Source organism: Hippocampus zosterae, chromosome 8, assembly GCF_025434085.1.
Source record: "Hippocampus zosterae strain Florida chromosome 8, ASM2543408v3, whole genome shotgun sequence".
In the NCBI taxonomy this organism is placed as follows: Eukaryota; Metazoa; Chordata; class Actinopteri; order Syngnathiformes; family Syngnathidae; genus Hippocampus; species Hippocampus zosterae.
In genome coordinates, this window is record NC_067458.1 from 20,223,809 (window position 1) to 20,251,299 (window position 27,491).

Here is a 27,491-nt window from a genome sequence, read left to right on the forward strand (position 1 = left end):
TAGAAGTAAGTTGTTTATTGTGTATGTTTTCATGTGCGCAGTTGTCGTTTCTTTTATATGCGCGGATAGGATTTTTTTTTCTATGGTCAGCTTTCAGCAGTGAACCTGGATGAAATGATTTGAAATAATCAATCACAATGATGGACCACTAATGACAGACAACAGCATACAAATTTTCCACTTTTATTATCAACAATAGAGAGGAAAATATAAATCATGTCCATGTAAAACCAACTTGCCTGTAAGGTGCACCTCTGCTATCAAGGGACTAACGTGGTACAGTAGCTCTGTCGTGTGTGTGTGTGAAGTCAACAAAAAGACACCTTTGTGCTCTTGAATGTTTTCTATAAAAGCAGTCAAATGAAATTGTAGGACGAGAGACAGAGATTCAAGTATCAAAAGAACTAAAAAGATGCTGACAGAGCTGAGGAAGGTAAAATTACAAAAAAGTAGTAAAAATCACGGGGAGACATAAATCAACAATACATTAGGCAACACTTTTGCATTTGTTTAAGGCAGTCGATTAAAAAAACAACAACAACATAACAACAACACTAGAAAACTAGGACGAGGCATCATCTTCATTAAATACTAGCCCAGTCCTATGCAGGGTTTATCAGAGACTTCATATGGACAGCGGATGATGTATGTGTGTATCTTTCCATGCTTTATATTTTTTTGGTCTTCTTCACAGTGATCTTTTTTTGAATGTTTATACTCTCAACATTTTGTCTGTCACAAATTCTGAATAGTTGGCACGTGGCGGCTGTGTGTGCATGTGCGTGCGTGGGGGTCTTCTTAACGATTGCCTTTCATGGCTTCCTTGGCGGCCAGGATGAGCGGTGTGAGGCTGGACAGAGGCTTGGCCAGCTTCAGGAAGGGATGCTGTGTTCCCCCCGCCACAAAAACAAACAAACAAAAAACTGATTAATAAAGGTGCAAGAAGCGATTAACAGTGGCCAAGCAGCCTACTTTTCCATGTCCAATCCTTCGAATAAAGATCAAATTTAGCAATGCAGCCCACTTCAGTTATCGGGTCAAAGGAGCATTTAAAATATTGACGATCCAGCCAGAAATAATGGTTGCTTGAATTTACCTTTTGTAAAACGGGTGAATTCAAATGTAGTATTTTTTTTATCATGTCATTACATAATTGACTTATTGTCAGTAATAACATTTTTAAAAGTGGTATTCATAACATAGACAAATGCAGATATACGTTGGTGTTGCTTTTATTTCACATAATTGGTTAGTTCTAATTAAAACGATTAAAATCAACTACTCCACATACTGTTGAGGACCCTACTAAAAATATTATTTTTCACTAGGACGCATACTGTAAATTGACTTTTCAGCCTGTCGGGGCCCTTTAAAAAGGCAACAGATTTTTTCCCCCAAAATAATAATTAAAAAAACAACGGCAGGGCTCCTTTTAACAGGGGATCGTTTCGTCACCTGCAGGAGCTCTTTGCCTCCGCCTCGCTTCTCCACGTCCATCTCCAAGCATCGGTTGAGGAAGTCTCGGAAGACCGGCGACAGCTTCTCGGGGTTCTGCAGCTCGGGTGTCCCATTGGTGGCGATTAGATACAAGGCCTGCGAAGACAATGGGAGACATCCAATCGGGGAGTGTGCGGCGGAGTGATTCCAAGAGTGACGACAGCAAGACATTTCGTGCACCAAATCGGGAACACAATTCAAGTTGTCACATTCTTCACATGCTTGTACTCACTCGGAGGGGATTCTCATTCAGGTAGGGGGGCTCTCCCTCCACCATCTCGATGGCCATGATGCCCAGCGACCAGATGTCCACTTTGGGCCCGTAGGCTTTGCGGGTTACCACCTCGGGGGCCATCCAGTAGGGCGTGCCCACCATGGTGCTGCGCTTGCTCTGCTCCGGAGTGATCTGGGCGCAGAAGCCAAAGTCGGCTGCCGGGGGGGAAATCACACATTTACTTCCTTGGATCAGATGACAGGATCCTGTACTGGACTATTTTAGCATTTAAGAAAGATTTCCTTTTTTTTTTGGAGGGGGTCTTTTCTTTTGTGGGACATATAAAATCTAACTGAATATTTAACATTTGGAACTTTCTGGGCTTTACATCTTGTTCAAGCCATTTTGTATGGAAAGTTTTCACCTGAAGTGCAACAAATTGTGCGTCGCTGGTCAAAAGATGATCAGTTGAAGTGGGTACAAGTCAAAATATTAAAAATTGAAAAATAAATAAAAATCTTGATTTCATCGTATAGACCAGACACAATCGCTATGTGTAAAGCCCCGATTTGACTTCATTGGTCCAATAATGATTTATTTACACCAACGAACGTTCATCTATCTACGCCGGCGACAAATCGAAACAGGAAGAACAATTAAATGCTCTCAATTTGAACACTTTCCGGCCAAAAGAACTTTGCCAGGATCCTTTCATTGCTTTGGATCAATAACGGTCCGGGGTGGGGGGTTAAATCACTGCGGCCCACAACTCACTCAGCTTGACGGAGCCGTCCATGCCGAGCAGCACGTTGTCGCTCTTAATGTCTCTGTGGATGACCTGGTTGGCGTGCAGGAAGTCCAAGGCTTGTAAACACTGCGACGAGTAAAGTGGGAGAGGTTATTACGACTCTCTTTATTCCCCCACCCCCATTTATTAGAAACTTGCACACCTCTCTGCAGACGGCGGCGATCTGGGCTTCGTCCATGCACGTCTCCGTGACCACGTCGGTGAGTGAGCCGCCCGCCAGGTACTCCATCACCACAAACAGCTCTTCCCCCATCAGGAAACTGAAACCCACACATAAGCAAAGTGTCTCACGTGACATGCTCTTTTTTTTTGTTTGTTTGGACAAGTGGTATTGTTACCCGGGGTTCACCTGTCGAGGAAGTTGACAATGTTGGGGTTCTTGAGCTCCTTCATCACCAGGATCTCGTTGATGATCAGCTCCTTCTTGGGCTGCTTCTGGAGGTTGATCTGTTTAATGGCCACCTAACGCGCAGGCGACACGACACACACTTGAACGGTGCGCATCGACGGAATTTCAGTATGCTTGACAATCCTGGGGGGAGCACAACATATTCCAGAAACATCCTACAATTTTTTAAAATATTGATATGTTCCATATGCACCTTTTATGCGTCAGTTTACCAAAAGTAATCCGACACTGTGGCGGAGTCCTTGGGGACTTATCAATAATTTAAGAGGTTTTAAATGGCAGTCAGGCGATACTTTATTCGCTCTTCTTACCTCTTGCCCCGTGGCGACGTCGATGGCGGTGAAGACCGTTCCAGAAGCTCTGCAAGAGCAGACAACGCATTAACCATGGCACATGTCCTGAGGATGGCTCAAAAGAGTCATATTAGATCTTAAAAATGTTCGCCAAAAGCGACGGTGTGAAACATCAGCGGTTCGTCTTTTTAGGGAAGCGCAGCATCGGTTGTCTTGTCTTCTTTTGAGAAAGTGACAACAAGTGCAACAGTTAAAGGGTGTGAATGATGACGGCATCGGTTCTTTCTTCGGCTCCATCGGAAACACCCGATGGAGACATGTTGCCGTTTAAAATAAGGTCACACGGTTGAACACGCTGACCAAAAGCACAGGCGGAGCTTCGACACATTTCTTGCCCGAGTAAAATGTGTCGCTACGTCATGAGGCAGTTTTACTTCCCGTGACTTCCCGCACTTTCTTTCCAGGAACTCCATAAGCCTTTGAACCGTACAACGTGGTGCCTTGTAGTGACAAGTACCCCAGCTCGCAAGTGAAAACTGAAAATCTAATCTTGTAATAATCAGACTTTTAAAAAGTTGGCAATTTGATTTATGTATTTATATTGGTGGGGGGGGGGGGGTTTGCATTGCGAATCAAAACGTCAGTTGCACAATGGCTTCGTATAGATCGCAGTTTGTGAGAATTGTGGTTTTGGGGAGATGGAACAGATCAATGGCATTTCATTTTAAAAGGGGAAAACGGAATGAATTGAACTAGCATTCAAAGTGGCACTAAACATTTACTCCCGCCCCGCCCTTGTCCATATGCGATACAAAAATAAACTCCTCACCCCTGTCCAATTTTCTCATATCTGGTGTATTTCTTCTTGGGGTCGCCAATGCTGACTATAGTTCCTGTGAAGGAGAGAGTGAAACAGGTACTTGGAAAAAAAAATAACAATAAGAATAAAAAATGGGGGGGGGGGGGTGCCATAGTGTAGAAAATTAAGTGCCAGGAGATGAACTAAATGCTGATTTAAACAAAAATGTATTTATGTCAATGAATATTTCTCACACTAAGCGCGCAAACACATCGAACAACCGTTTCAGAACGCAAAGTTTTTCATCAACAGAAACTTTGAGTTAGGGTTGAATGGGATGAGATTTACTCAGTTTGTCCATGATCTCCTCGTCTGACATTTTGCCCTTCTTTTTCTGTCTGTCAGCAGCCTTGGATGCGGCATCGCCGTCCGTGCTCAGGCTGGGCGCGGGGAGAGGCTCGATGACGGAGCGCGTGTACATCTGGCCGCACGAGGGAAAACAAACAAAAACAGCGTACAGGAAATCGTTTTACAGCCCGACATAACGAGGCGTCGTCGTCGTCGCCTCACGCTCTTGGTGTGTTCCGGTCTGGGAGCCACGGCGGGAGGCGGGGCTTCGTCGTCATCGTCGTCGTCGATGTCTTTGATGGTCGGAGATGTTGGCTCGGCGCCTTTTTTGACTGGCTGAATTCCAGGAAATGAGAAGAGACCGTGGTCATGAAAGTTAGGAAAAGAAACAAGATAACAAAAACTATCATTGTCAAATACGTGTAACTCGGTGAAACTACACTTTCTCTTTTCACATTTTCAAGATAATGATTTTCCGCCGACCGTCTAAAATAAATATTCATTAAATCTGACAGAATTTACAAAACACAAACCCAAACTGAAAAAAAAAACATCACAAGTAATAAAAATCATAGCCTTGGAAGAGAGCAGTTAGAATTTTGAATTTCTGGTTTAAAAAAAAAATGTTTATTATGAATGCACATAATAGCATTAGCATGAACATTTGTCTCTCAGCATTCAGTTCTAGAAGTCACAAAATACTTACAGACTGCGGCCCTGGAGTGAATGCTTCTTTTTCTGCGAAAGAACAAAACGAAAAGTACTTCACAACTTCTTGTCATCTCATAAGTTGAGCGTTTCCTGCGAAAGAACACCTCGCGCGCCGACGACTTCAGATCACTAGTGTGGACTCACCAGAGGATGAGAAGCTGAGGTACTTCTGCCGCCCGTTGCCCGTGGAGTCGTAGAACTTGAGGACGTCGAGCACGGCCTGCGGGTTCTTCTTCTGCTCTGACTTGGTGATGTTTGACGTCTGCAGGAGTCGCGCCCACTGCTCCGGCATACCCTGACGGGTGCGGCAAGATGGACACTTGATGCAAAACGAATGCACGGCGTTCCTCCACTAGGCTACATTTTTAAGATGTAATTTTTATGGTGGAAAATGTTTAGATGAATTCATGGAGCCACTCAAGCTCCAGTGGAAACTGACAAGCCCTGTCATAACCTGTGGCCGGCAGAAAAGATTCCTACTCACAGTGAATTCTCCTGTGACAGCATCAAAGCCAACATGAATGGTGTGTTCAAAATCCGAAGGCGGTGAAATTTCTGGTCTCTCTTTGTCTCGATCTTTCTTTCTTCCGCCTAAGAGTAGCAAAAATTTTGAATAACAAACCGATTAGGTTTTTTTTGTGTGTGTGTTTTTTAAGGCTCTATACCGCTCACCTTTCTCTGCCCCAGAAAATATGGAGATGATCTTGCTACGAGGCTTTCTCTCCTCAGGCACCGATGGCAGTGGCTTGGAGCTGTGGTTCGCCGAGAGCGAGTCTTTACTGGAGCTGGTGCTGAAGATAGTGCTGCTCATGCGGACCGGCGGGGCGGGGGGCTTGTCCTCGGGGTCGCCGTTGTCGCACATCGCTCACGCACGAGATTGTTTGTGTTGTTTTCACAGGAGATGATGAGGAGGGTTTTGGGGGGGAGGCGAGGACGGACAGGGCGGCAAACGGAGAGGGAGGATCACATCAGCATGAAGCACACGTGTGCTCATGCATCACCTCAGGATGTGCAGGCAGGAGAGGAAGGAAGAACGATACCTAGGAAAAAAACAAAACAATAAATGGTTACACATGGGATACTTGTAGCCAAAGAAATAACCTGGTCTTGTTGCAATAAATCAACATGATTTCATGACCTTATAACCTGAAAAAGACACATTGTAGCATTAAAGCACATAGGGGGAACTAACATGGACTTGATCAAAGGTGGCAAGAGTAGTCGCTCTCTGTGCTTAAGAAGAAAAACAGAGAACTATGTATTCTCTTGCACATCAGATTTTCATAATAATAATAATTATTATAATAATATATGTAATAATATTTCTGAATTGAAGGTTATGTTGCGCATGGTTAAGTAAATTGAAAATATATTTTACGTAGGCCGAATTCAAACTTTTTTTTCTCTGTGTATGTTTGACCAAAATAAACGTATTTAATTCAAAGGCCCGTTGGGAGAGCGTGTCCTTCGTGAATTACTGTACAGGGCGGCTAACGGGATAACATTAGCATCCGCTACTTTATGGCCAACAAGTGGACGTACTCCAAGCTATCTTTAGCCTATTAGCTTGGAGCTAGCACGCCCCTTAGCTCGAAGCTAAACACCGATGAGGTTCACTGCCAATTGGGCGACAACGGCGCTAGCGCGAAGCTAGCATCAGCTTCGATAACCCAATTTAGCCGACGCGCTGACGTTAGCATCTGATTGGCCATCGACCGCTATTTAGCATCCAGCTAATGCTAACTACTTCATGACAACTTACTCATAATGAAACGGTGGGTTAAAAAGATGAATGTAGTTTTTTGTTAAAGGAAATTGAAATTGGTTAAAAGGCTGGCAGAACATCCAGCGCAAACCCGCTTTCTCGTCACTTTCTCACCGGAGAGCCTCCACGGCAGTTAAAACGTGAACAGAACTTCTCGACTCCCTGCGGTCATTCGTTCCTTCGGTGCCTTAAAAGATGTTCGTTAGTCCAAGAAAATTAAAGTACGTCATCTGAAACTCTGCCATAAATAAGATAAAGTTAAAAAAAGGTGACAACTATTTATAGTGCAACTTTTTCACCCCCTTCTGTCTTTTTGGGGCCCTTCAATGATAATTCCGCTATGGCGAGAAGGGGGAAGCGGAACCAACCAGCGACTAGTGATGGGCCGTGGTGGGAAGTAACGAAGTATATTCCGTTACGTCTTGGTATACTTCGTTACTACGATCAAGTTTTGTATGTCTATTTTACTAGAGTATTTTTTTCAGACGGCTTTTTGCCTTTACTCCCAACGTGAAAAAAAGAAATCCGTGCCAGCCTCCATTGGTCAACTCAAGTCAGCTTTATTGTCAAATATGCTCTCTGTACAACATGCATACCATGAGAACCACCAGCATTTTTGTTATTTGTTTATTTAACAAAACAACATTTGTATTGTGGAAAAAGCATCCTATCAATTTCACATTCACAAAAAACGCATTTAAAAATAAACAAACAAACCCCAAAAAAGCAGGTCAATCCTCAGCCCTAAAACTCACCGGAAGCTGTTTGGGATCAGCAGTCTGCAATTGCAGTTTCCGATCAGAGCTGTTGCGATGTATCTTTTTAAAATAATTTTTCAGATTCAGTTTGTTGTTATATATATATATATGTATATGTATATATAAATAAAACTGCACGAAAACTTCACAGCTGGTGATTGATCCATCCATATAATCTTAATGATGACACACCCACACTGTGACAATAAGCTCAGTGGCCACTTCACTCTGATCTCATGATGGTCTTGATCTCATGATGTCAAAATGTGAACAGCAAGATTACAAGAACTGTTTAAAAATACCGCAGATTTCTATCAAACTAGGAAACCTACTGGTCCATTCGTGGATATCCCCACATTTTTTCGAATGGTACATCCTTATAAATCGCGGCAACAAACCACTTCCTGGACCAGCGCTGATTCAGGAAGTCGTTCGACTATTGCTGCAATTTCCGAACATATCTGAAGCGCGGAGACTTCTGCACATTACAGGTTGTTGTGGAGCATTCACCAAGTTGACATGATCTGTACTTGTAAGCAGCACAGCGTTTTAAACAATCCGCTGCTTCCACATGTATTTGGACAGTGCCCAACAGCATATCATGGTGACGGCCAGTGTCACGCCGCACACAGGCCTCACCAGAGAACCGTTGCCCACTGGCAAACGCAAGATCACGTCGCCAGGCCGCTGCAGGAATACAGTAGTAATGTTTTTTAAAAAAAATAAATCACTGAAAATATGGAGCCCACACCCCCAGGTAGTAGGTATTTCAATTGTATTGCCATGAAATCTGAAAGCCAATTACCTGCTTCTGTTGGACTTGAATCCACAGACACATGCTCGTATTGTCAGCGGTGCAGGGTGCTTCCGTTGCTGTGTGAGACTCCAAATCATCTAGCTGTGAACCTGCAAAAAAATAACATTAAAAAAGAGCGTCAAATGATGAACATTTGCTGTTTGTCTCTTTCTGAAAAAAAAATACAACTACTGACATTTTTCTGTGCGCAAAAGCAGCTTTGGGGGTTCTATGGTGATAGATTCAAAGGTTTCCCCGTGAAAGGAGGGCTGGTGATAGCGCCCGTGGATGGGAATGCTAATGTTGAGCACACCGAGAATTTGTTCACTGAAGGCAGGATAAACGTAGGTGACGAATCCAGAAGTCTTGTGTGCTGGCACCTCCAGGTCAATGGCCGAATCCACTAATATCTGACAAAGATAAATGCAAACAATTAATACTATAGAGTATTCGGGGTAAAAAAAAAGCACATTTAAATGTGCAGTATACAATATAGTCGGATTTTTGGAGAAAATGAAGATTGAATCTGAATTATAGAATACCGACTTGATAAAAAGAATTAATATTTTGACTTTTCCCCACCATTTGACAACATTCCTGTAAAATGACGACGGTATTCTCATAATATTGCTTTACTTTTGATTATTATTAATAGTAGATTTTTTTTGTACCTTACAACTTAAGTCTCAAAATTTCGATTTTGTTCTCATAAGATTACAATTTGGTGTTGGTAAGAGAAAAAGTGAGTGCTGTTTGTGCTTACTTGCCAATCAACTGCATCGCTGAGGAAAGCAAGCTGGTAGGGGTCCACATAGACCCCACTGGGCCATGTGTGAAGCAGCAAAAGTCGGACGTCCTTGAACGCGCTACCAAGCTGGAGCTCAACTGTTGTCTCTAACTCCCTAAAACAAACATGACGTCGTAATTTTTAAATCCTTCATATCAAGAAGCACTGAGGTGTTTTGAGTCCTCATTGTGTTGTTAAAATTCTAAGCCTAAAGAGAAGATAGATATTCATACCTATGAAAGCCCTTGTTCTTGATCACGATTGAAACCGCAGTTGACTGGAGCCGCTGCTTCAGAACGGCGCAACTGTTGTCGCCTACAGAAAAATATTAAAGGTTAGGTTATAAGACACAGTGGGTATATTTATGGGAATTTGATTAGGTTTACTACGAGGTCTGAAGGAAGCAGGTATGGCATCTTACCCTTCACAGTCAAATAAGGACATGTTAGTGAAATCGTTATGATAAACGTATAGAACAGTGTAAAATGCATCAAATATATCGTAATTGTATGTTTAAGCAACAAATGCAATAGAATGCTTCTTTAATTTGTTTGCGGAAGTGTGACTCGAAGGACCCTTTTTAGCATTAGGCAACCGATAGTGCTGCCTAATTAAAAGTAGTTATAGTCAAACATTAAACGCAGAATATTGTGTTGAAAGTTATTTATGGATAAAATATTCGCAAACATATTTCTAAAAAAGTGTAAATATCAGGACATTTTCCCATTTATGGTTATTTTTTACACTAAAGTCAGGCATGATTTGGCCAAAAGACAGAAGGGTCCTAAGTGGCTGTTGCTAGGGTACTAGGTTTGTTGTACTTCGAGAAATATTGACGAAAAATGCTTTTCGAGGCGAAGCGTTGTGGAGTGTGCTTCAGCCCACCTTCCATAGTCTTGGTTTATGAAAACACAGATACCAACAAAGTGAGAAAACGAGTGATTCCTGTGCGAAACTTCTCGCAGTACTCCGGTACGTTCAACGATTTCCCCTCGAAAAATTATTTGAAAAAACACCAACCTTAATGTCTCAAAAAGTAAAGTAATGGTGATCTGTCTCAATTTATTTAATTGGATCTTTTACCATTTCGTGGAAGAAAATGTAATTGTTATAGTGAATTTTAACTTCATCCTGAAATTGCACAATTGTTGATGCAAAAAAAAAAGTCAGAAAAGCGGAAGTCATTATTTTATCCATTGCAGATTATAGCCTCGCCGCCGAAAGGCTGAAAAACCACCCCCGGCACAAGGACTACCTGCAGGGGGTCTCCCAGAGCCAGCTGGAGAGGCTGCACATTATTTTGCGTGACCACCTGCGGGGCATCAGTTTGGAGCGTAGCCTGGCGTCGTTGCAGGTAGACCCGGAAGAGGACCTCAACAAGCTCGACGACGACGTGCTTGCTCGCAAGAAGAGCCACATGGATGAGCTGTTCGAGAGGAACCGGACACACAGAGAGGACCCTGATTTTGTTTATGACTTGGAGGTGGATTTTGACAATGCAGCCGATGAAAAATGCAGCTGGGATGAAGAATCTGCTGATGGATTTTAGTGTTTCCCCAATGCAATTTTTGATGAACTTAAAATGCTGTAGAACAGGGCTTCTCAAGCCTTTTGGATGAGGAGTATGGACCTCTTATACGGGAAACATTTTTCCAAGGATGAAAATTGCCAATTTGGAATTATGAATGAGCTCCAGATATGCTGTCACTGAAGTAAAAAAAAAAGCAAAGATAAAAAATAAAAAACACAGTTATAAAATATATAGGACAGTTACATAAGTTATAAAAAAGATGTACACAATGACAGACAGCAGACGAATAACAGGACATTTATTTGATATATAAAATATTGAAGATACAAAATACATTGCTTTTGGCTCTTTATCTGTGGCTTACATGACGTGCGTTCGGTCGACCATGAGAGAAGACACTTTAAGCGATTAAACGCTTCGTTAGTGGACAACCCCCCCCCCCCCCACCCTGCACATAAAAAAAGACAAACGATGAACTGATATATCTTTTCCATATAATGTGACGTTTGAAATGAGATTTAAAAATATTAACTTTGCCGTGTCAAACCTTGAAAAGGGGAACGCTCATCAAAAGTGCTTTTAATACCACCGACTACCAGAACCACGATACATTCAACAAGGTCACGTTTTTTTCCATTTCCGCGAAAAAGAAAATGAATAAAAATCAAACAAGGAACATCACGTTTTACGGGTTTGGTTTGAGCAGGTATCTGATCTTGTTTAAATATCAGTGCTTGGAGGTAGTAGGTCAACGAAATATCTGACACTCTTTTCAGTTCACCGCCACAAATTGCAGTGAGGACATTAAAGAAAAAAAGCTTAGTTTCTCAGCAGGCTTTTTATAAAAATAACTCTCATAAGTTGAACTTTCAAAACATCCTCGAGTATGTTACAAACAAAGTAGACTGCCCAAAAACTGGAGGAGCTGCAATTCTACAAGTGAGCCTCAAGATGTTCCACTGAAATACTTGTGTTCCGGCATTGCATCACTCGTGATACACCACGTCAAAAGTGAATTTGAAAGCCACTTGGTGCGATCATCCTCAAACGGAGCTATTAGGCATATAACGGTACGTGTCTTCGTGTTTGGATGTTTGGGTACGGAACATTCAAGTTCCCGCAAGGACCGGATTTGGCCCGAGGGCGGGGGGAACGTGTGACTGCTTCCTGCCCTAGTCGACGATGTAAACAAATAAAGTGCAGCCCAGCGTCTGGCTTGCGAGAGATTTTTGGGCAGTATGTCAAGCTGCAGCATTATACAAATCTAAATCCCATAAAATTAGATTTAAATTGACTAAAAGAGAAGACAAATAATTGACTCTGCACTGTCCCCTCCCCCCAAAAAGACAAATTAATGAGGTTGTGCTTCCGACAAAGAAGGCAAACTTGATGTTGGATTTTCCCCAAAAGAATGCAAATTATTGATGCTAGGAGAAAAAAAAAATCAAAATGGTGTGCTTGCAAGCTGTTCCATATTTTTCAACGCTAATTTAAAATGTACTGATTTGGGATTTTTTTTTCATTTCTTGGAGGATTTACTGCGAACATTTTGCAGTTTTGACGTTTGATTTTAAGCCATTAAAAATGTTCCCTGCTGACTCAAAAGAAAAGCACTTTCAGATGGTGTATTTTCTTCCCTTACCATAATCAACGTGAACCGAAGCGCGACCTTTAATCCACGATTTTTGCTGTACCGTTTCACCCGTAGTAGCTACACTCCCAAAATCCACATTGAGTCGTTCGAAAGCAAGCTTGTACAAAGAGGAGCGAAAATATAGATTTCTGGATATAATCATACTATTTTACTACCGCAATATCATAAATGTATTTCTTCTTATTTCTTCTTCTTGTCTTGAGTGCATCGCGGACAAAACCTGAAGGGCGAGACAAGAGCTTGAGTATCAAAACGAACGAGGGCAAGACGATTTACCGCGTCCTCACCATTTTCCTTTGGGCTTGGTGGCGAGGTCGACGCAGGCGAAGTGAAACCACTCGATGGGACACTGGCAACGAAAAATTTGACACGCGACAAAGAGTTTTAGGTCTTCCGTATATTCTATTTGATAAACACGGCTCGCAACAGGTAGGATTGGTCAGCGTTTCGTCACACGAGAGCTTACGTCGGGGTTGTCGCAGCCGATCATCTCCCCGTACGACACCTGGTGGCAAAGGCAGTAGGTGGGCTCGTTGGGGTCCACCGGCATGTCCAGCACGTCTGACGGCTGCATGGGCAACAAGGCGTCGCTCAAGTCCGGGCTGCGAGTCGGGACGTTTTGTGTTGATCAGAAGAAAAAAATTCACAGGTGACAACTAGCACCATTCAGAGGAGATTCTCTGCGTTTGCCATCGTCCGCATGGACTGTTACGTATTTGTAGCTAAACAATAAAAAATTATTGGTGATGGTTCTATTAAAAGATAGACAAACCTGTTTTTCATTTTTTTCTTTTTAGGAGAATCCTCATCCGAACCTTTCCTTCCTCGCCCCCGCGAGCCACGTTTCTCTCGGAGGCCGCGGGACTCTGCTTCTGTTGACCCCCACATCCCCCATAAATAAATAAAATTCCTAATAATGTGTGATTTTTTTTTCTCCAAAATGGAGTCCCCGCGACAACTCTACTGACTTTTCAACGCTCGTCCATCTGTGCTTTCGTAGCCGCTCACTTCCAGTTTCTCCTTCAGCTCGTTCTCGAAGCGCGCCAGGTCGGCGTCCAGCCGCCGGATGTGTTTGTCCACCTGTGTCAACAAAGCGCACCGCAAGGTTTTCCGCCTGCGTGCTTGGTTCACAGATCTACTTAAATGATTCAATCACAATAACAGTGAAATTATCAAAATAATACAAAATGAAACACGCATACAAACAAGTAAAAAACAAATTTGAATTCCATCCAAAATTCAGTGCCTGCTTTGGCCTGGACTGTTCACTGTAATCGAAACAAACAGAAAGACAAAAAACAAAACAAAAAACAAAACAAAAAAAAAAAAAAGAAAAAACCAGGAAAAAAGCCAGATGAATAAATCTAAAGTGTGTGGGACCAACCATCTCGTAGGTCTGCATGGCCAGCTGCACTTTGTCGTCGCTGAATTCTTTGCACTTGCTGTAGGCGCTTTGGATTTTCTGCAAATGCTCCACTCGCTGCTCTGACGCCAAGTTTTTCACCTTGGCTATGTACTCCTCGGCCAACTTGTTGATCTCAACCTTTTTTTCTGGGAGGAGACCATATTTGGATATTTTTGCATCATTTCAACATAATTTTAGTCATGCCTGCATTCAATTTAGTGTAGACGTGGTGTGTGTCAGTAGGAATTTTAACAATACGCCAAAATTCATGAAACAACCATACGGCAACATGCGGACGGCATTTGTGGCAAGCTTTGGCAGGCCTCGAAAACCGACATGAAGAACCAAAACTGGCAGAAACATGATTTAAATGATCACCTTCAGTCCTGTTGTCCAGGTCTCGCATCAGTGTAAAGTTCCTCTGCAGTTCACATGGCAGGTTTTCGATACCTAATTGCAGATGACATTTTAACATATAATTACATCAGTTGCTTCTTTCTTGATATGAGCACATCTTATAATACATGTCATTTATAAATAGGTCAGTCACTCTTGATTTTTTTTTTGCACTAAGAGTCACTCCGACTACTAGCGAGATATTCCCTCTGTGTACTTTTACCAATTAAGAGATACTAATTATTAGTGTGCTTCTTGTTTAACATAAGCAAATCCTAGACGACATAACTTACTTGCCAGAGGTTTTGGTTCACACTGCTGCAATGCATAATATTGACAGCTATTTTCAAGATTTCTCTTTATTTAGCCACATTGGTATTAGATTGTAAATACATACACATAGCATGGATCTAGAATTGATCGATCTGGCCGGCGCGTAAATGGTTACTGAAAAAAAGGCGGCTGGCAGAATCAACAGGTTGCAAGAGCATGCTGTGCATTAAACGTGACTCGGCGAACATAACACTCAGAACGAGCGACGTGTCTAAAACAGGCACTTAAAACACGCCACTGACCATTTTACGACGCCGTAACTAACTTAATTCACATGTTGTTAACTTAGAGCGGCGGTAGGCGAGGTTGCTAAATGCTAAACTAGCTCACGGGCTGACAGCGCCTTGCTGTCACTTTACAGCCCGCCACGAGAATGAGTCCTCACATTGACTTTAAATAGGCGTAAAACGGTCAAAGTATTCGTTTCATTGTGCGTAGGGGATACTCACTGTCTAGATAATGTTCCAAATATATTGCCGTCGCCATTTCGGATTAGTTGCGTGAAGCTTGCTGCATGTGACGTCACGTCGTTAGTTCTGCCAAATTGTGGGGCAGCAGAAGCCGAGTGGGGTTTGTTTTGGAACACGAGAGCGACCGCCGGAGAGTGGCGAGCGGAAGCATATGGTACAGTAGTACAAGTACAACCGAATACAACTTTGCCCGTTCGTTCCTCACATGCGCAGTGGGAAGAAAGCGGTGACCATGATATCTAAATACAGGATTGTATTTTAAACCGATACCTATTTACCACCGTGTTTGAATAGACAAAATACTGCTCCAACCATTCTACTGCTTCCACGTGACTACTTTAGAAAACAAATTGATTAAAACGAGGACCTCTTTTTTGCTAGCACTTTCCAAAGCTGTCAGCTGATGGCTTACGTCACTGAAAAAAATAAATATAATTAGCCTCGGAAAAACACAACATCCGAGATCACCCGACACTAAAAGCCTCTCTCGAAGGTTGAACGCAAACTTTTTTAAAACAACGTGTCTCACGTTTTTCATCAGGGGGAGGGTTTCTTTTATTATTAGTAGTTGTAAGATTGTAGAAACCATCTCACTTCCGCTTTTAGGTTTTAAGTTGAAGCCTCCATAACATTTCCACCACGACAACAAACCAGGCAAGTGCGACTTTTTCTCCTGAAATACCGACACATTTTGAATACGACGGACACTTACGGACACATTTCGATGGTTTAAACGCTAAAATGCGAATAGGGTCAATTAAACGGCGCTCAGACAAGGCGGCATACAATACATCACAGCTATGCTTTCACAGCCGTTATAGCAGTAGCAAAGCGCTTTACGGAAAATTTAATATTCAACAACAAAAATACAACAGATAGAGAGAACGCATAACATAAAACATTGACCAAAATACGCCTTGTTATTTGAATATGGTCGAAGATGTTTTTTTTTTAAACAGCGTAATGTGGAAGGAAGGGGCAGTTTTAACTCACTCAAATTGTGATGGTAACATTTCGTATTCGTGTTTCTACATGTGAATTTATAAAAAACTAGCAGAACAAATCTGAATCGGGGCATCCTGTGGAAAAGCTGCTGTGGTCACAAGGTTTGTTTGGACACACCACACCCACTATCATGTCCACATTGACTGACTGTTTCACAACCTTGAAAAACGCAAACAGTATTTTAAAATAGAAAAAGAATCATGGCAGGCTATCAAACAAAAAGACCACAAAAAGTGGATACGGTAATAAACACAGTTTAATTGCTATCTACCGGAAGAGTTAGCAATGACTCTGCGTGTCACTGCACAGATAGAAATTATTTGTAGGATTTTTTTTGTACAGATTAAGTGAAATTGGACATTTTTTATGGTCTGACTCAATTTGTTTGTGTTTTTAGGTGATTCCAACATGGCTATGGTGAAGAGTGGCTGGCTCCATAGGCAAAGTAAGGAATGTTATATGCACAACTGTCATTATATCACAATTACAGCACTACTGATCACTTTATTTTCTGTCTCTGATCCACTGGTTAAAGGACACTTTGATTCTCTCCTCTTTCATCTCAAACCGCTTCAAACAACAAAGCGTGTGTCGGAAAAGTGGTTAGGACTGCACGACTGTCCGTGTTTTATGTTATGTGTTGTGTTTATTATTTTACTTTATGTTAACTGTTTTGTAAAGCGCTTTGTTACAGCTGCCGCTGTTGTGAAAGCGCTATATAAATCAGCATGTATTGTATTGTATTGTATTTATTTTGTTTGCCGACACTGTGGGTCATTTGCACAGATGTCATTGTTGATGTGATATCACCAAATGCTGCTTGTGGCCATAATACTGTACTAGTTTGATACGGTCGATAATGATATACTCGTAAACAGATTGGAAACTTGCTTAGGGCAAAATGAAACAATCCTAAATAGTTCAAGTCCGACTTGGAGGAAAGGAGTTATTTTGTGACTATTGGAAGTTTTGAATCTTATCGAATGCCCATGACATAACATTTGAGGTCCCTCAAAGGTCAGTTCTCAGACCCCTTTTGTTCAACTTGGGAGTACAATGTACAGCTATTTTTTGAAATGTAGGTATTGAAAGTAAAAAAAAAATACATGCTCAAGAAATGCACAGCTACCTGAAAAATCTACTCAAGTACTTCAACAAAATATCTGTACTTCCTCGACAGGTACCATACTGCGGCGATGGAAGAGGAACTGGTTCGACCTGTCGTCCGACGGGCAGCTGGTCTTCTACAACGACCAGCATCGGCGGGACATGGAGGACGACATCCACATGAGGATGGACTGCATCAACATCCGCAGTTCCGCCGCCTGTCAAGGTGCCCTTTTATTGAATCCAGAGTATGTGACGACGATGATGTATTTGGTTTGTGACATCTCTTTCTGTGTCGTGGGCGCAGAGTTGAACCCTCCGGACGGGAAGACGCGCGATGCCTTGCTGCAGATCGTGTGCAGGGATGGAAGGGTTATCAGCCTCTGTGCAGACAGCGCAGATGATGCCTTGTAAGAGCTCTTTTTTTAAAAAACTTGTTTAATAATTCTTATTTGATATGGTGTACTTTGTTGGGGTGTAATTGTCCGAAAACCTCTTGTACTTTGGATTTTAAAGTGACTGTTTTGTTCATTTTGGTACAGTCGTGGAAGAAAATTCAAAATGTTAAAGCATCTTTGTACCGTACTGAACTATCTGAATATGAACACTCCTCATACTTTTTTTAAATTTTATTTTTGATAAGGAGATTGCGGTTTCAAAATGACGGCTATTCTTCTTTACAGGGCGTGGACTATGGCGCTGCAGGATGCCAGAATTAACACGGTGAGAGTCTGCTGTCGTTAAAAAATAAATAAAGATGACAATGATCCCCTTTTCATCATGGGATTTACATAATTCCAGAGTTTCATTTGTGCATGAAAGGGTTAAAATAACTTCCCAAATGCTTTAGAAACATCTAAACATTTAAAAACCGTGGCAGCTGACATCACTGATTTTTATTTGACACCTTTTAGATGGTCACGGCTCCTCAGGTGGGCTTTTCGCCGGAGGTGATGGCCTCCGCTCCGCCGCCATACTCGGAATACGCCCCCCCGCCCCAGGTAAAGACAAATTCTAAGTCATGAAATGATTGTTTTGCGCGTATGAGAATTCTCATGGTCATTTTGTTTTTTTCATCAGTTCTACACTCCAGGCCAATATGGCGATTATGTGGCAGCTTCTCCGCAAGCGACGCAGATTGTGTACGCTGCCGATGGGCAACCGTACGCCGTCGCCTATCCTTATCAGTACCAAGGTAAGGGCCATTTTACTAACAAACACGTGGGATGACGTGAAGTGGAACCGCTAAAATCAATCAAAAGCAATCAAAGCAAATATGCGAAGGAGCATTTAGCTGCACACAAATAGAATAAGTTGCCAAGGAAGTCAAGTCAGCTCATGATTTTAAAACCTGGCTGATTTTTTTTTATCACTCCCCCCCCCATTGATTGATGAAGGTCTTTGGGGCATTAAAAAAAAAGAAGTTTCTTTTACTCGGTAGGTGGTTACGCCACGCCCGGCGTCAACCACGTGGTGATCCAGGAGCGCCAGCGCGACAACGGCGGCGACGTGGCCATGGGCATGCTGGCGGGCGCGGCAACGGGTCTGGCTCTGGGTTCGCTCTTCTCCGTCTTCTAAAGTAGCTTGTGCGTCGGTGTTGGTCGACCAGAGCAAAGATGTATTCCAGCCCGTGGCGATATGCTTTCTTCTCTGCATACGAAGCGTTCTTGATGGTCCTAAAATAGTCACTTAACCTGCGCACTTTCTCCAATGCATCATGTGAGTGATGGCCTCGCTATCCTTTAGGCGTGTGATGTTTGACGTGAACCGACTTAAACCTCCCACCCCGCAAAAAAAAAAAAAAAAAAAGGAATCCAGTGGAACCTCCAAGATGCTGGATGATTAAAGTGCTTCCAGAAAGCAGGCACAGCGCTTTACTTTTTTACTTTTTCCACATTTACTTATTATGTACAGTGAACCTCCACATATTTGGAGTTTGACCCTTGTGAAATTGCTTTTTTTTTCCTCCAGAGCCTATTCTATATTTGCTGAGAATTTCAACTATTCACTTGTGGTGAAGGAAGTACAGTGGCATCTACACATTCACCAATTTGCTGATTTTCTGTCAGGAATCCCTTCTAGAGACTTTTTAACATTATGAATGGAGGAGAATTTCTCGTATTGTACTGGTCATCATCATACTTTTTTGGGGGGGGGGGGCATCACTGGTCACCTTCTGTGGTTGCATCGCACACACCAAAAATAATTTTCAGGTTGAACTATAAATTGCACCACTTTCAAGGGGTTACATTTTGGAGGTTCCATTGTTTAAAAAAAATAATAATATGCAAACACTGTACTTTTTTTTATCTTGAAAGCCATATCATTTTTTGTGTTCATTTTGTTTTGTTAAGTACGTATATTGATAATGTTATCCATTGGATTTATTATTTTTTAAAAATGTTTTGTGGTTGTAGAACATGGGACAGTTTGAGATGATGGACATATGACAAAGTTTGCTCTCCTTGTGAATTACTTAGGTCAATCTTTTCGGTATACCAGCTTACACTCGCGTTTTTAGCTTTCGTCCAAAGAAAGAAAAGTGTCCGGCGGGCTGCTTTGTGACATCCTATCTCAGTGACTTCCCAATTTCCTCACCTATTCTCAGTTGTCACTTCACTTTTCTCTGGCTGAGGCATCTTGTGAAAAGTGACGTCAAACGTGACAATATTTTGTTTCTTACTGGCAGCTCCTGTCGAGTACGTTTCATTTCAACACGTGTTTGAGCCGATTCTGTTTTTGTCCAGAGATCCGGTTGCGTTTCTGTTCACTTTTGTTATGCGGTATTACAAAGCACATCATTTCAAATCGGTCCGAGATTGACTCTTGATCCGTTATCAGTCGAAATAATCTATTGTGAATTAATAGCACTAACCGAAGGATGTTAATATTTACAAATGCAAATGAAGCTAAATGTACTCACATTTGAATTTCCCTGCTCAATGTATGACAGTTCATCACAAAGAGATGTATTTTAACAATTAAATATATTCACAAGATGATGAATGATGGTGTTTATTTTCAGGGTTTTGTTCAAGAACACATGGTAGGATACAACATAGAGTCAAAAAGCATGAATCTGTCATGCGTTCTCATTCAATTCAAAGCATATTGTGCCCTTCCTTCTGGCGTGCACAACTTGGCCACCTGGGGACAGTTCATGGGCCAATTCATACTTAGGTCACACCTATTTTCCCGCCTGGATGTAGCAGCTAATCGTATTCCAAGGGGGCATATCCTGTCTAGGACTCAAATGAGATTCAAATAGTTGTTCCTTTCAGAGGATAAAGAATACAGTATATGGTATATCTGACTATTTACATGGTCTGCCTACATGTGTTGCTGCAATGATTGTGTTGAAATATATATAGCGTAAAGTGCTATAACAGGCATATATTGCTTATGTTAGCTTTAGCCTTAAGCTAGTGGACTAAAGGTTAAGTTATGTGGTGGTTTTCAATGCAAAATGTGTAATTCTCAATTTTATGTTTACTTTGAATGTACAGTATGAATGAAAAATCATCCTAATGACAGTTTCCATCTTGAAAATATCGTTAGTTGTGTGACTGATACCTCAGGGCACCAGTGTATATTGTTATAAAGGTGTGATTTTAGTGCAAGCAGATGTGGAGACAGGAACAGCGATTGTCATCTGCCGTCACGTTCAAGACTTTGGGACGCAGAACCCTCAAAATGGGTTGGCTTTTGGCAAGGTCGGCTGGGAGTTGGTCGTTCTGGAAACACACAGGTGTGAAGAAGAAAAGTACCGGTAAGTGAAGTCGACGTCGCTTCCGGTCTTTGGCACTTTTCAGCTTTCAACCTGGTTGACGAGCGTGGGGTCGGCGTTCGCGCCAAGGAGAAGCTGAACGCTCTGGATGTTTCCGCCCTCGACGGCAGCGTGTAGGGCCGTGGAGCCATTCTGTAGACGAACAGAAGTCAAAACACATTTGGAAAATACTTTATTTTTATCGGGGGGGAGCGTACCGAATCATGGTCAGGAATACTCACCTACTGGTACTTTTCATTCCATTCAATTGTATTAATTTATTGTCAACAGTGAACCCCCCCCCCCCCTCCCCCTCCCCGCTATTCGGAATATCGCAACCGAACCCATGAGCAAATTGCAAATATATGTGAGTAATTGACAACCTCTCTAAAAGGATGCTGACAAAAGTCCACATTATCTGAATGAAACTCCTCAACTTAACTTCAACATAGTTCCTTGGAAGTAAGATGCCACCAAGGCAATATCTCTGCGCCGCTTAAAGTATGTGATTGCTCAATATTTTGTCCAATCAAATTTCAGCCTCTTAAGTTGTTCCCATATCAATCTTATGTAATTTGAACTACATTAGCAATGGAACCATTTCTTAAAATAACATTTGAGTTTCCACCCTTTGATGAAGTCAGCCTTTGTCTGTAACCTTATTTGTCGTGTACGAACTCAAGTTCAGTTCATCTGTAGTAATTTGCACATAATATTCAGCATTTCCGGTGAGTCAAAATGTTGTTGTCATCAGCTAAATATCGCTTCTGAACTGTTCCAGATGCTGTATGTGGCACAGTTGCATTCTGTTCTATCGTGTTTTGGTGTAGTACAGCATCATTGTGACATGCTAGAGATGCTATTAAGAAGTTCTTAAGTGTCCACTGCAGGAAGGACTGCCACCAATATGTACTGGTACATGGATATATTTGATATATTCTAATGGTTGGCACACGGTGGTCTACCTTGAGGAGGCCAAGCGAAGGAGAAAACTTGAGGAGCTCTTCGATGACACTACTGTGTCCCTTCATAGCCGCTTTAAATAACGCCGTGGAGCCATCCTCGTGACACAGAAAGCAAATGAATGTCAAAAGAATGCCAAAATAGACGATGATATGTGTGACTGACCCTCGAACGTGAAAAAATATCGGAAGTCACGCAGCGGCAAAAAGCACCAATTTTGTGAAAATAATTGATTCTCAGAATTAGAACTCAAACACGAGGAAAATAAGTACAAATAACTTCTCTGTTGGAATGAATGTGAATTTGATCACTTAATCTTGAAAGAAAAAAAACATGCTTTTATTAGGAGTGTGCAAGGGAATCTCCATTAAAAAAAGTCGTTAAATCAGCAAAACTAATTAAAAAAACACCCCCGGATTACATTTAAATCTTCATCATTATGCGCATGAACCGGTCAGAGGTCAGAATTTTCTTGGCATTAGTCTAATGCTGAAAGTTTGCTTCTGTTTGGTCGGAATTGCGTCGCGCATGCCCGGTTTGAAGGTCATGTGACACTTCCCGGGACAAAATGTGTTCTGAAATAATAATCATATAATATTAAAATGGGTGGCCTGGTAGTCCAGTGGTTAGCACGTCGGCTTCCCAGTGCAGAGGTACCGGGTTCGATTCCAGCTCCGGCCTCCCTGTGTGGAGTTTGCATGTTCTCCCCTGGCCTGCGTGGGTTTTCTCCGGGTGCTCCGGTTTCCTCCCACATTCCAAAAACATGCGTGGCAGGCTGATTGAACACTCCAAATTGTCCCGAGGTGTGAGTGTGAGTGGTTGTTCGTTTCTGTGTGCCCTGCGATTGGCTGGCAACCGATTCAGGGTGTCCCCCGCCTACTGCCCGAAGACAGCTGGGATAGGCTCCAGCACCCCCCGCGACCCTAGTTAGGATCAAGCGGCTCGGAAGATGAATGAATGAATGAATGAATGAATAATATTAAAATACAGTATAATATAATCCATACACAAATAACACATCAATAAATAGGAATAATCACTTATGGTAAAAATTGAAAATTTCGTTATTATTCATGTATAGCTGCCATTCCACTCAACAAAAGAGCGCTCAAATACTTCCGTAAAATTCTTCCCGCTCTTTACATTCAATGTGATATCTATTGTAGACTTTTTTTCCAGTTAAAAAAAAAACCCAAACATATAAATCTAAATCTACTTCTCTGTAGGCGTCTCGGTCTGCACCGCGCAAGAGAAGCACTCGGACCGCATCACTGTGCCCCATCTGAGCTGCCATCCACAGTGGGGCGGTGCCATCCTGCGAGACAGATGTGTTCGAGATTTTTGAACGAAGTACAAGAGTCAAAGTGACACAGGTAAGTCAATACCTCTCTTGGTTGATTCACTTTAGCGCCCGACGCAAGCAGGTGACGTATGACCGGCACGTGACCGCCCTGAGTGGCGAGGAATAGGGGCGTGGCCCCATCCTACAGCAGACAAAAAAATAAAGGGAATTAAAAGAATACTAGGCAAGTCCCAAAAAGGTAAACGAGACGGAGCAAAACAGTGGATGTATTCTATGTACACATATTGACAGATTATTACGATAACACAGGCATAGATTCTTTATCCTGTGGGGAAAAATGACTATCACTGCATCTTACTAAGTCACCTAGATGTGAAAGTCTTCTTTGTGCATTATTTGTGTCCGTATTATGTTTCCCCTTTTGTTTTATTGTCGCCCATGGCTCTTGTTTAACTCCTAGAGAGGCACGATTACAGAAGTGTGATGGGAGCTACTCACGTTCAGCCGCTCGTTGACATTGGCGCCGTTTTTCAGCAGCGTCTCCGCCACGCTGGCGTGTCCGTGCTGGAGGCGGCGGTGAGAGCAGTGCCTCCATCCTGCCAAGACACAAAATGTCACAGACAATAAAAAAAATATATAGATGGCGAGGGACAGTGCAATTGTGGTATTTCCACCAATTATTGACAGAATTACACCTTAGTGTGGAATTCCGTGGAGGCGCCAAATTCAAACAGGAGCTTGACGATGTCATTGTGGCCTTGCTGGGAAGCGAAGAAGAGAGCAGTAGAACCTGTCTGCGGGGAACCGTAAAGACAACAACCGTTAAAAAGACATGCAAGAGGAGGCCCATCACTGGAAAAGCGACTTTTTAATAACTTTTTAATAACCAATCAGTAGTAATGGCCCCCTTTGAGCCTCTCTTCCCATGAATCGGAAGGTAGCCTGGGACAAGATCGGCTATTTTCAAGCCACAGACTACACGATGTGAAAGCACACTTATTGATCGGTTGCGGCTCGGCGATGAAGTGCCGCCTCCACGAATGAAAATACAAATTTTCCGTTTTCTTTCCGAAACACCCGGACACATTTCCACAAGTAGTGTCCGCTCCCCCTCGTTGCAACACCCTGGCCGCATCATCACTGGAACAAAAGCCAGAAGTAGAAGGGGGCGGGGTGATCAGTGGTACTTTTGCATGGATAGTACCGCCCCCCCTCGAAACAAGATTATTTCTGCAAGGTTTGATAACAAAATAAATAAAAATAAGTGCAGCACACACATTATTGATCCTTGGTATATTTTGATGAAAACTTGATGAAAACTACCGCCTTTATTACGGATTCGTCTTGCTGTTTATTGTGTATGTTAAATTGCTCCATGTACAGCACTTTGTATGTAGCGATGGCTGTTTGAAAGTGCTCTATAAATACTGTTGACTTGACTTGACTTGACATGTCACCATTTTTTTTAAATCATGGGAAAATTGCATATTGTATGTGTTCCTCTGATACCTCTCTCTGGTAGTTGATGTCGGCCCCTTGCATGATGAGCTCTTTGACGCACTCTTTGTGGCCTCCGTAGGCCGCCGCCATCAGCGCCGTTGTTCCACACTGAATGGAAAGCAGCGAAAAGAGAAGAATTCAAATTGTCTCATCAAACTTTGCCTTGCTTCATCCGATTGAATTGCTGCCGTCGTCCCTAGAGAGCCACACATCACTGCTGCCAGTAACGTGAAGTGAAAATTCTTCATTGGACAGGCATGGCAAATGACCATTAGCGATAAATGCTGCATGTGACAGATTTGTTTTTCAATTGCCTGCGTTGTAGCATCTGTCCCTTCCACTGAAAAACATATTGCGTTGAATTTACTCGATTGAATTTTGTCAAGTAGCAGGCAGGAGGGAGGAGCACGGTGTAAGTGAAGAAGTGTCTTGATAAAAGACAGAAAACTAAATCCTAAACAAATAAAGTCCTAACAACAAAACCATCACCGAAGCTCAAACAACTAGAACAGAACCGTGACTGGACAAGCAAACAATGACCCAACAATGAGTGGTCAGGATGGAGTCCTTTTATACTACTGTACTGATTTACATAACGACCAAGAGGTGTGCAGCTGCAGGGAGAGCCCAACAGTGCCACCTGTTGGTCACAAACCAAAACATGACACTGGATCCATTTATTCAAGTAAACTACTGTATACATCTACTTCAAAAATGTACCTGGAATAAATGATAAGCCTACTTGAAATGTTTTCTATTTGAATTTAGATATTTTTATTTGATGAAACCGCTTGGTGAACTAAAATCGAATGAATCTTTGTTTTCAGCGTGGGGCGGCAAAGTCGTCGACTGGTAAGCGCAGCCGCCGTCTTTCTGTGTGCGTTTTCTCCGGGTACTCTGATTCCCTCCCACGTTCCAAAAGCGTGCACTGATCACTCTAAACTGTCCTTTGGTGTGAATGATTGTTTGTCTATGCGCGCACTGCGATTGGCTGGCGACCATTTCATGGCGAGCGGGACCATGTGGGACAAGCCATTGCACCACAATGGGCAGATGTGTTCCGTCTTTCTGTTTTTGCATGATTAGAGCTCGTACTTTGTCCCTGCAGTCTGCATCCACTCGTCCGCTGTTGAGCAGCAGCTGGAGGAGAGCCACGTTCCCCTTGTGGGCCGCCCAGAACACCGCATTGGCCAGCGGCGTGTCCTTCTGGAGGAGACACACACACACACAATTTGTGAAAGATGAGTGGACAGACTATTTTGATCTGAAAGGAGCACTTGGAAACGAGCTTGCACATAAGCAGTGGGGCTTTGCATCATCACATGCAAGCGGCCAATCGCATTGCCCACGATGGATGAAAATATGGTCTGTGACACACACTACGGGATGGAGCACATTATGCACATGTTATTATTATTATTGTTATTGTTGTACCTTGAAAGACATCCCGCAGCTTTCACGCTGTCATCTTTCTTCCTTCTGGTTCATTCTGAGCAGTGAAGCGTTGGCGTCTTCACGACCACAGCAGGCATGCGGCAGCAAGCGCGCCACCAAGTAAATAAGCTCTTCCTCCGCAGTGCTGCTCACAGACGTTGCTGCGCCATTTAGCCACTGGGAGGCGCTGCTGACACAGGCAATTTATTATTGCTATTATTTTTTTTGAAACGATTTTTAATGCACACGCAAATAATACAGGATACAGTCGCCGGATTGTTCCAAAGTGCCATTCCATGTTAGCATAAAAAAAGAGACATAAAGCAGCTATATTGTATTTAAAAATTATGATCCCTGCATTTTCAACAGGAATAGGGTCGGGGTACTGGAGTCTATCCCATTTGACTATGGGCGAAAGGCAGACTACACCCTGAACTGGTCGCCAGGGCACATATAGAGACAAACAACCATTCACACCCACATCCTCACTGAGTGGGAAGCGATCCCACGCTGGCCGCTCACAAATCAGGCGAGTGTATCGCGACCCCATAAGTGACTCGGCCGCTCACAAATCAGGCGAGTGTATCGCGACCCCATAAGCGACTCGATTATTATGTTAGAGCAAGACCAGCAAAAAAAAAAAAAAGAAAATCTATATATATATATATATTGCGCGTCGTCCCGCACGCTGTCTGTCCTTCCGTCTGTCCCTTTTCAAAACGTACCTACTTCGCTGCGCCGCCACTGCGCCGCTCAGGCAGTGGCTCACTACGATCGCGCGGGCATCTTAGCGAAAAAATGTTGTCTACCCACAAGCATTGCAATGAAATTGTTAGTTATTTAGTAGAGCTAAACATCTCTCTATTTTCGCGATAAGCAATGAAGATGAACAAAAAGTTGAACTAAGCAACAACACTTTTGTGGGCCGAAGGCCCACCTTACCAGCCTTCCGCAGGAACTAGCTGATGAGCCGCCCGGAGGGCGGCGAACCAGCTAGTGTGCCATAAGCGGAATGTCACAAGGAGCTACTTGAAGGATTTACAAGATAGCAGCTCCTCCCTACATCACAATAATGATGAGTTACAGTATTACACATTTTGACCTCAGTGTAGCGCCCGTCTTAGTTTTGTTGATTGATGTGCAAGGTAAGTTATACATTTGCAGTGCACTGACACATAAGGGGAAGTCATATATTACTGCCCAGGTATAAAATCACAGCATGGACTGTTACTCCAAAAACATAGCGACCCCCCCCCCCCACCCACCCCCACCCCATACCCGTGTTCATGCAGGTGAGGGAGCACACACGTCGACCATCTGCGCCAAATTGTGTCTCATTTCGGTGAATTCTATAGACGGAGATTATCAAGGTATGTGCCCTGGAATTGGCTGCTTCAAAACCAAGTGTCTGATTTTCTGAAGAGTTTCGGGGATGGATG

At 42.7% G+C, this 27,491-nt stretch overlaps 6 protein-coding genes across 10 annotated transcripts; 2 read left to right on the forward strand and 4 right to left on the reverse strand.

Moving 5' to 3' along the window:
- Positions 1–167: 167 nt before the first annotated feature.
- pak2b (p21 protein (Cdc42/Rac)-activated kinase 2b) lies at positions 168–7,230 on the reverse strand. Of its 2 annotated transcripts, none has more exons than XM_052073181.1 (15): positions 6,959–7,230; positions 5,752–6,119; positions 5,564–5,670; positions 5,224–5,374; positions 5,075–5,106; positions 4,591–4,704; positions 4,369–4,501; positions 4,051–4,114; positions 3,240–3,288; positions 2,869–2,981; positions 2,662–2,779; positions 2,486–2,585; positions 1,730–1,926; positions 1,456–1,593; positions 168–885 (listed from the first exon to the last, which is right to left on the reverse strand). In XM_052073181.1, exons 2-15 carry the CDS (start codon positions 5,939–5,941, stop codon positions 799–801), a joined length of 1,593 nt encoding a protein of 530 aa, XP_051929141.1. In that variant the 5' UTR covers positions 5,942–6,119; positions 6,959–7,230; the 3' UTR covers positions 168–798. The 2 variants fall into 2 exon arrangements, with proteins under 2 accessions (XP_051929141.1, XP_051929143.1); XM_052073183.1 differs by having other exon boundaries at positions 7,144–7,213.
- A 158-nt stretch (positions 7,231–7,388) lies between these two features.
- pigx (phosphatidylinositol glycan anchor biosynthesis, class X) lies at positions 7,389–9,781 on the reverse strand. Its single transcript, XM_052073201.1, has 6 exons — positions 9,607–9,781; positions 9,419–9,500; positions 9,162–9,300; positions 8,595–8,808; positions 8,408–8,508; positions 7,389–8,289 (listed from the first exon to the last, which is right to left on the reverse strand). The coding sequence occupies exons 1-6, from the start codon at positions 9,674–9,676 to the stop codon at positions 8,152–8,154; spliced, it is 744 nt and encodes a 247-aa protein (XP_051929161.1). The 5' UTR covers positions 9,677–9,781; the 3' UTR covers positions 7,389–8,151.
- A 165-nt stretch (positions 9,782–9,946) lies between these two features.
- Positions 9,947–11,356, forward strand: cep19 (centrosomal protein 19). The gene is made up of 2 exons (XM_052073213.1): positions 9,947–10,157; positions 10,388–11,356. Exons 1-2 carry the CDS (start codon positions 10,028–10,030, stop codon positions 10,732–10,734), a joined length of 477 nt encoding a protein of 158 aa, XP_051929173.1. The 5' UTR covers positions 9,947–10,027; the 3' UTR covers positions 10,735–11,356.
- A 791-nt stretch (positions 11,357–12,147) lies between these two features.
- On the reverse strand, positions 12,148–15,144 carry ing5a (inhibitor of growth family, member 5a). The gene is made up of 8 exons (XM_052073202.1): positions 14,954–15,144; positions 14,154–14,225; positions 13,755–13,921; positions 13,339–13,450; positions 13,143–13,242; positions 12,837–12,972; positions 12,658–12,719; positions 12,148–12,590 (listed from the first exon to the last, which is right to left on the reverse strand). Exons 1-8 carry the CDS (start codon positions 14,988–14,990, stop codon positions 12,551–12,553), a joined length of 726 nt encoding a protein of 241 aa, XP_051929162.1. The 5' UTR covers positions 14,991–15,144; the 3' UTR covers positions 12,148–12,550.
- Positions 15,145–15,396: 252 nt separating this feature from the next.
- Positions 15,397–20,088, forward strand: plekhb2 (pleckstrin homology domain containing, family B (evectins) member 2). 4 transcript variants are annotated; one of them, XM_052073204.1, is made up of 9 exons: positions 15,397–15,628; positions 16,029–16,080; positions 16,377–16,424; positions 17,160–17,312; positions 17,394–17,496; positions 17,770–17,809; positions 18,001–18,087; positions 18,167–18,281; positions 18,528–20,088. In XM_052073204.1, exons 3-9 carry the CDS (start codon positions 16,388–16,390, stop codon positions 18,662–18,664), a joined length of 672 nt encoding a protein of 223 aa, XP_051929164.1. In that variant the 5' UTR covers positions 15,397–15,628; positions 16,029–16,080; positions 16,377–16,387; the 3' UTR covers positions 18,665–20,088. The 4 variants fall into 4 exon arrangements, with proteins under 4 accessions (XP_051929164.1, XP_051929166.1, XP_051929165.1 ...); XM_052073206.1 differs by having other exon boundaries at positions 16,032–16,080; XM_052073205.1 differs by lacking the exon at positions 16,029–16,080.
- ankrd29 (ankyrin repeat domain 29) lies at positions 20,086–26,221 on the reverse strand. Its single transcript, XM_052073192.1, is given in 11 exon segments — positions 20,086–20,820; positions 20,907–21,005; positions 21,818–21,913; positions 23,032–23,130; positions 23,201–23,299; positions 23,617–23,687; positions 23,690–23,714; positions 23,814–23,912; positions 24,628–24,726; positions 25,714–25,824; positions 26,053–26,221. Coding segments are annotated over 11 exon segments (933 nt in total). The 5' UTR covers positions 26,065–26,221; the 3' UTR covers positions 20,086–20,697.
- Positions 26,222–27,491: the final 1,270 nt, after the last annotated feature.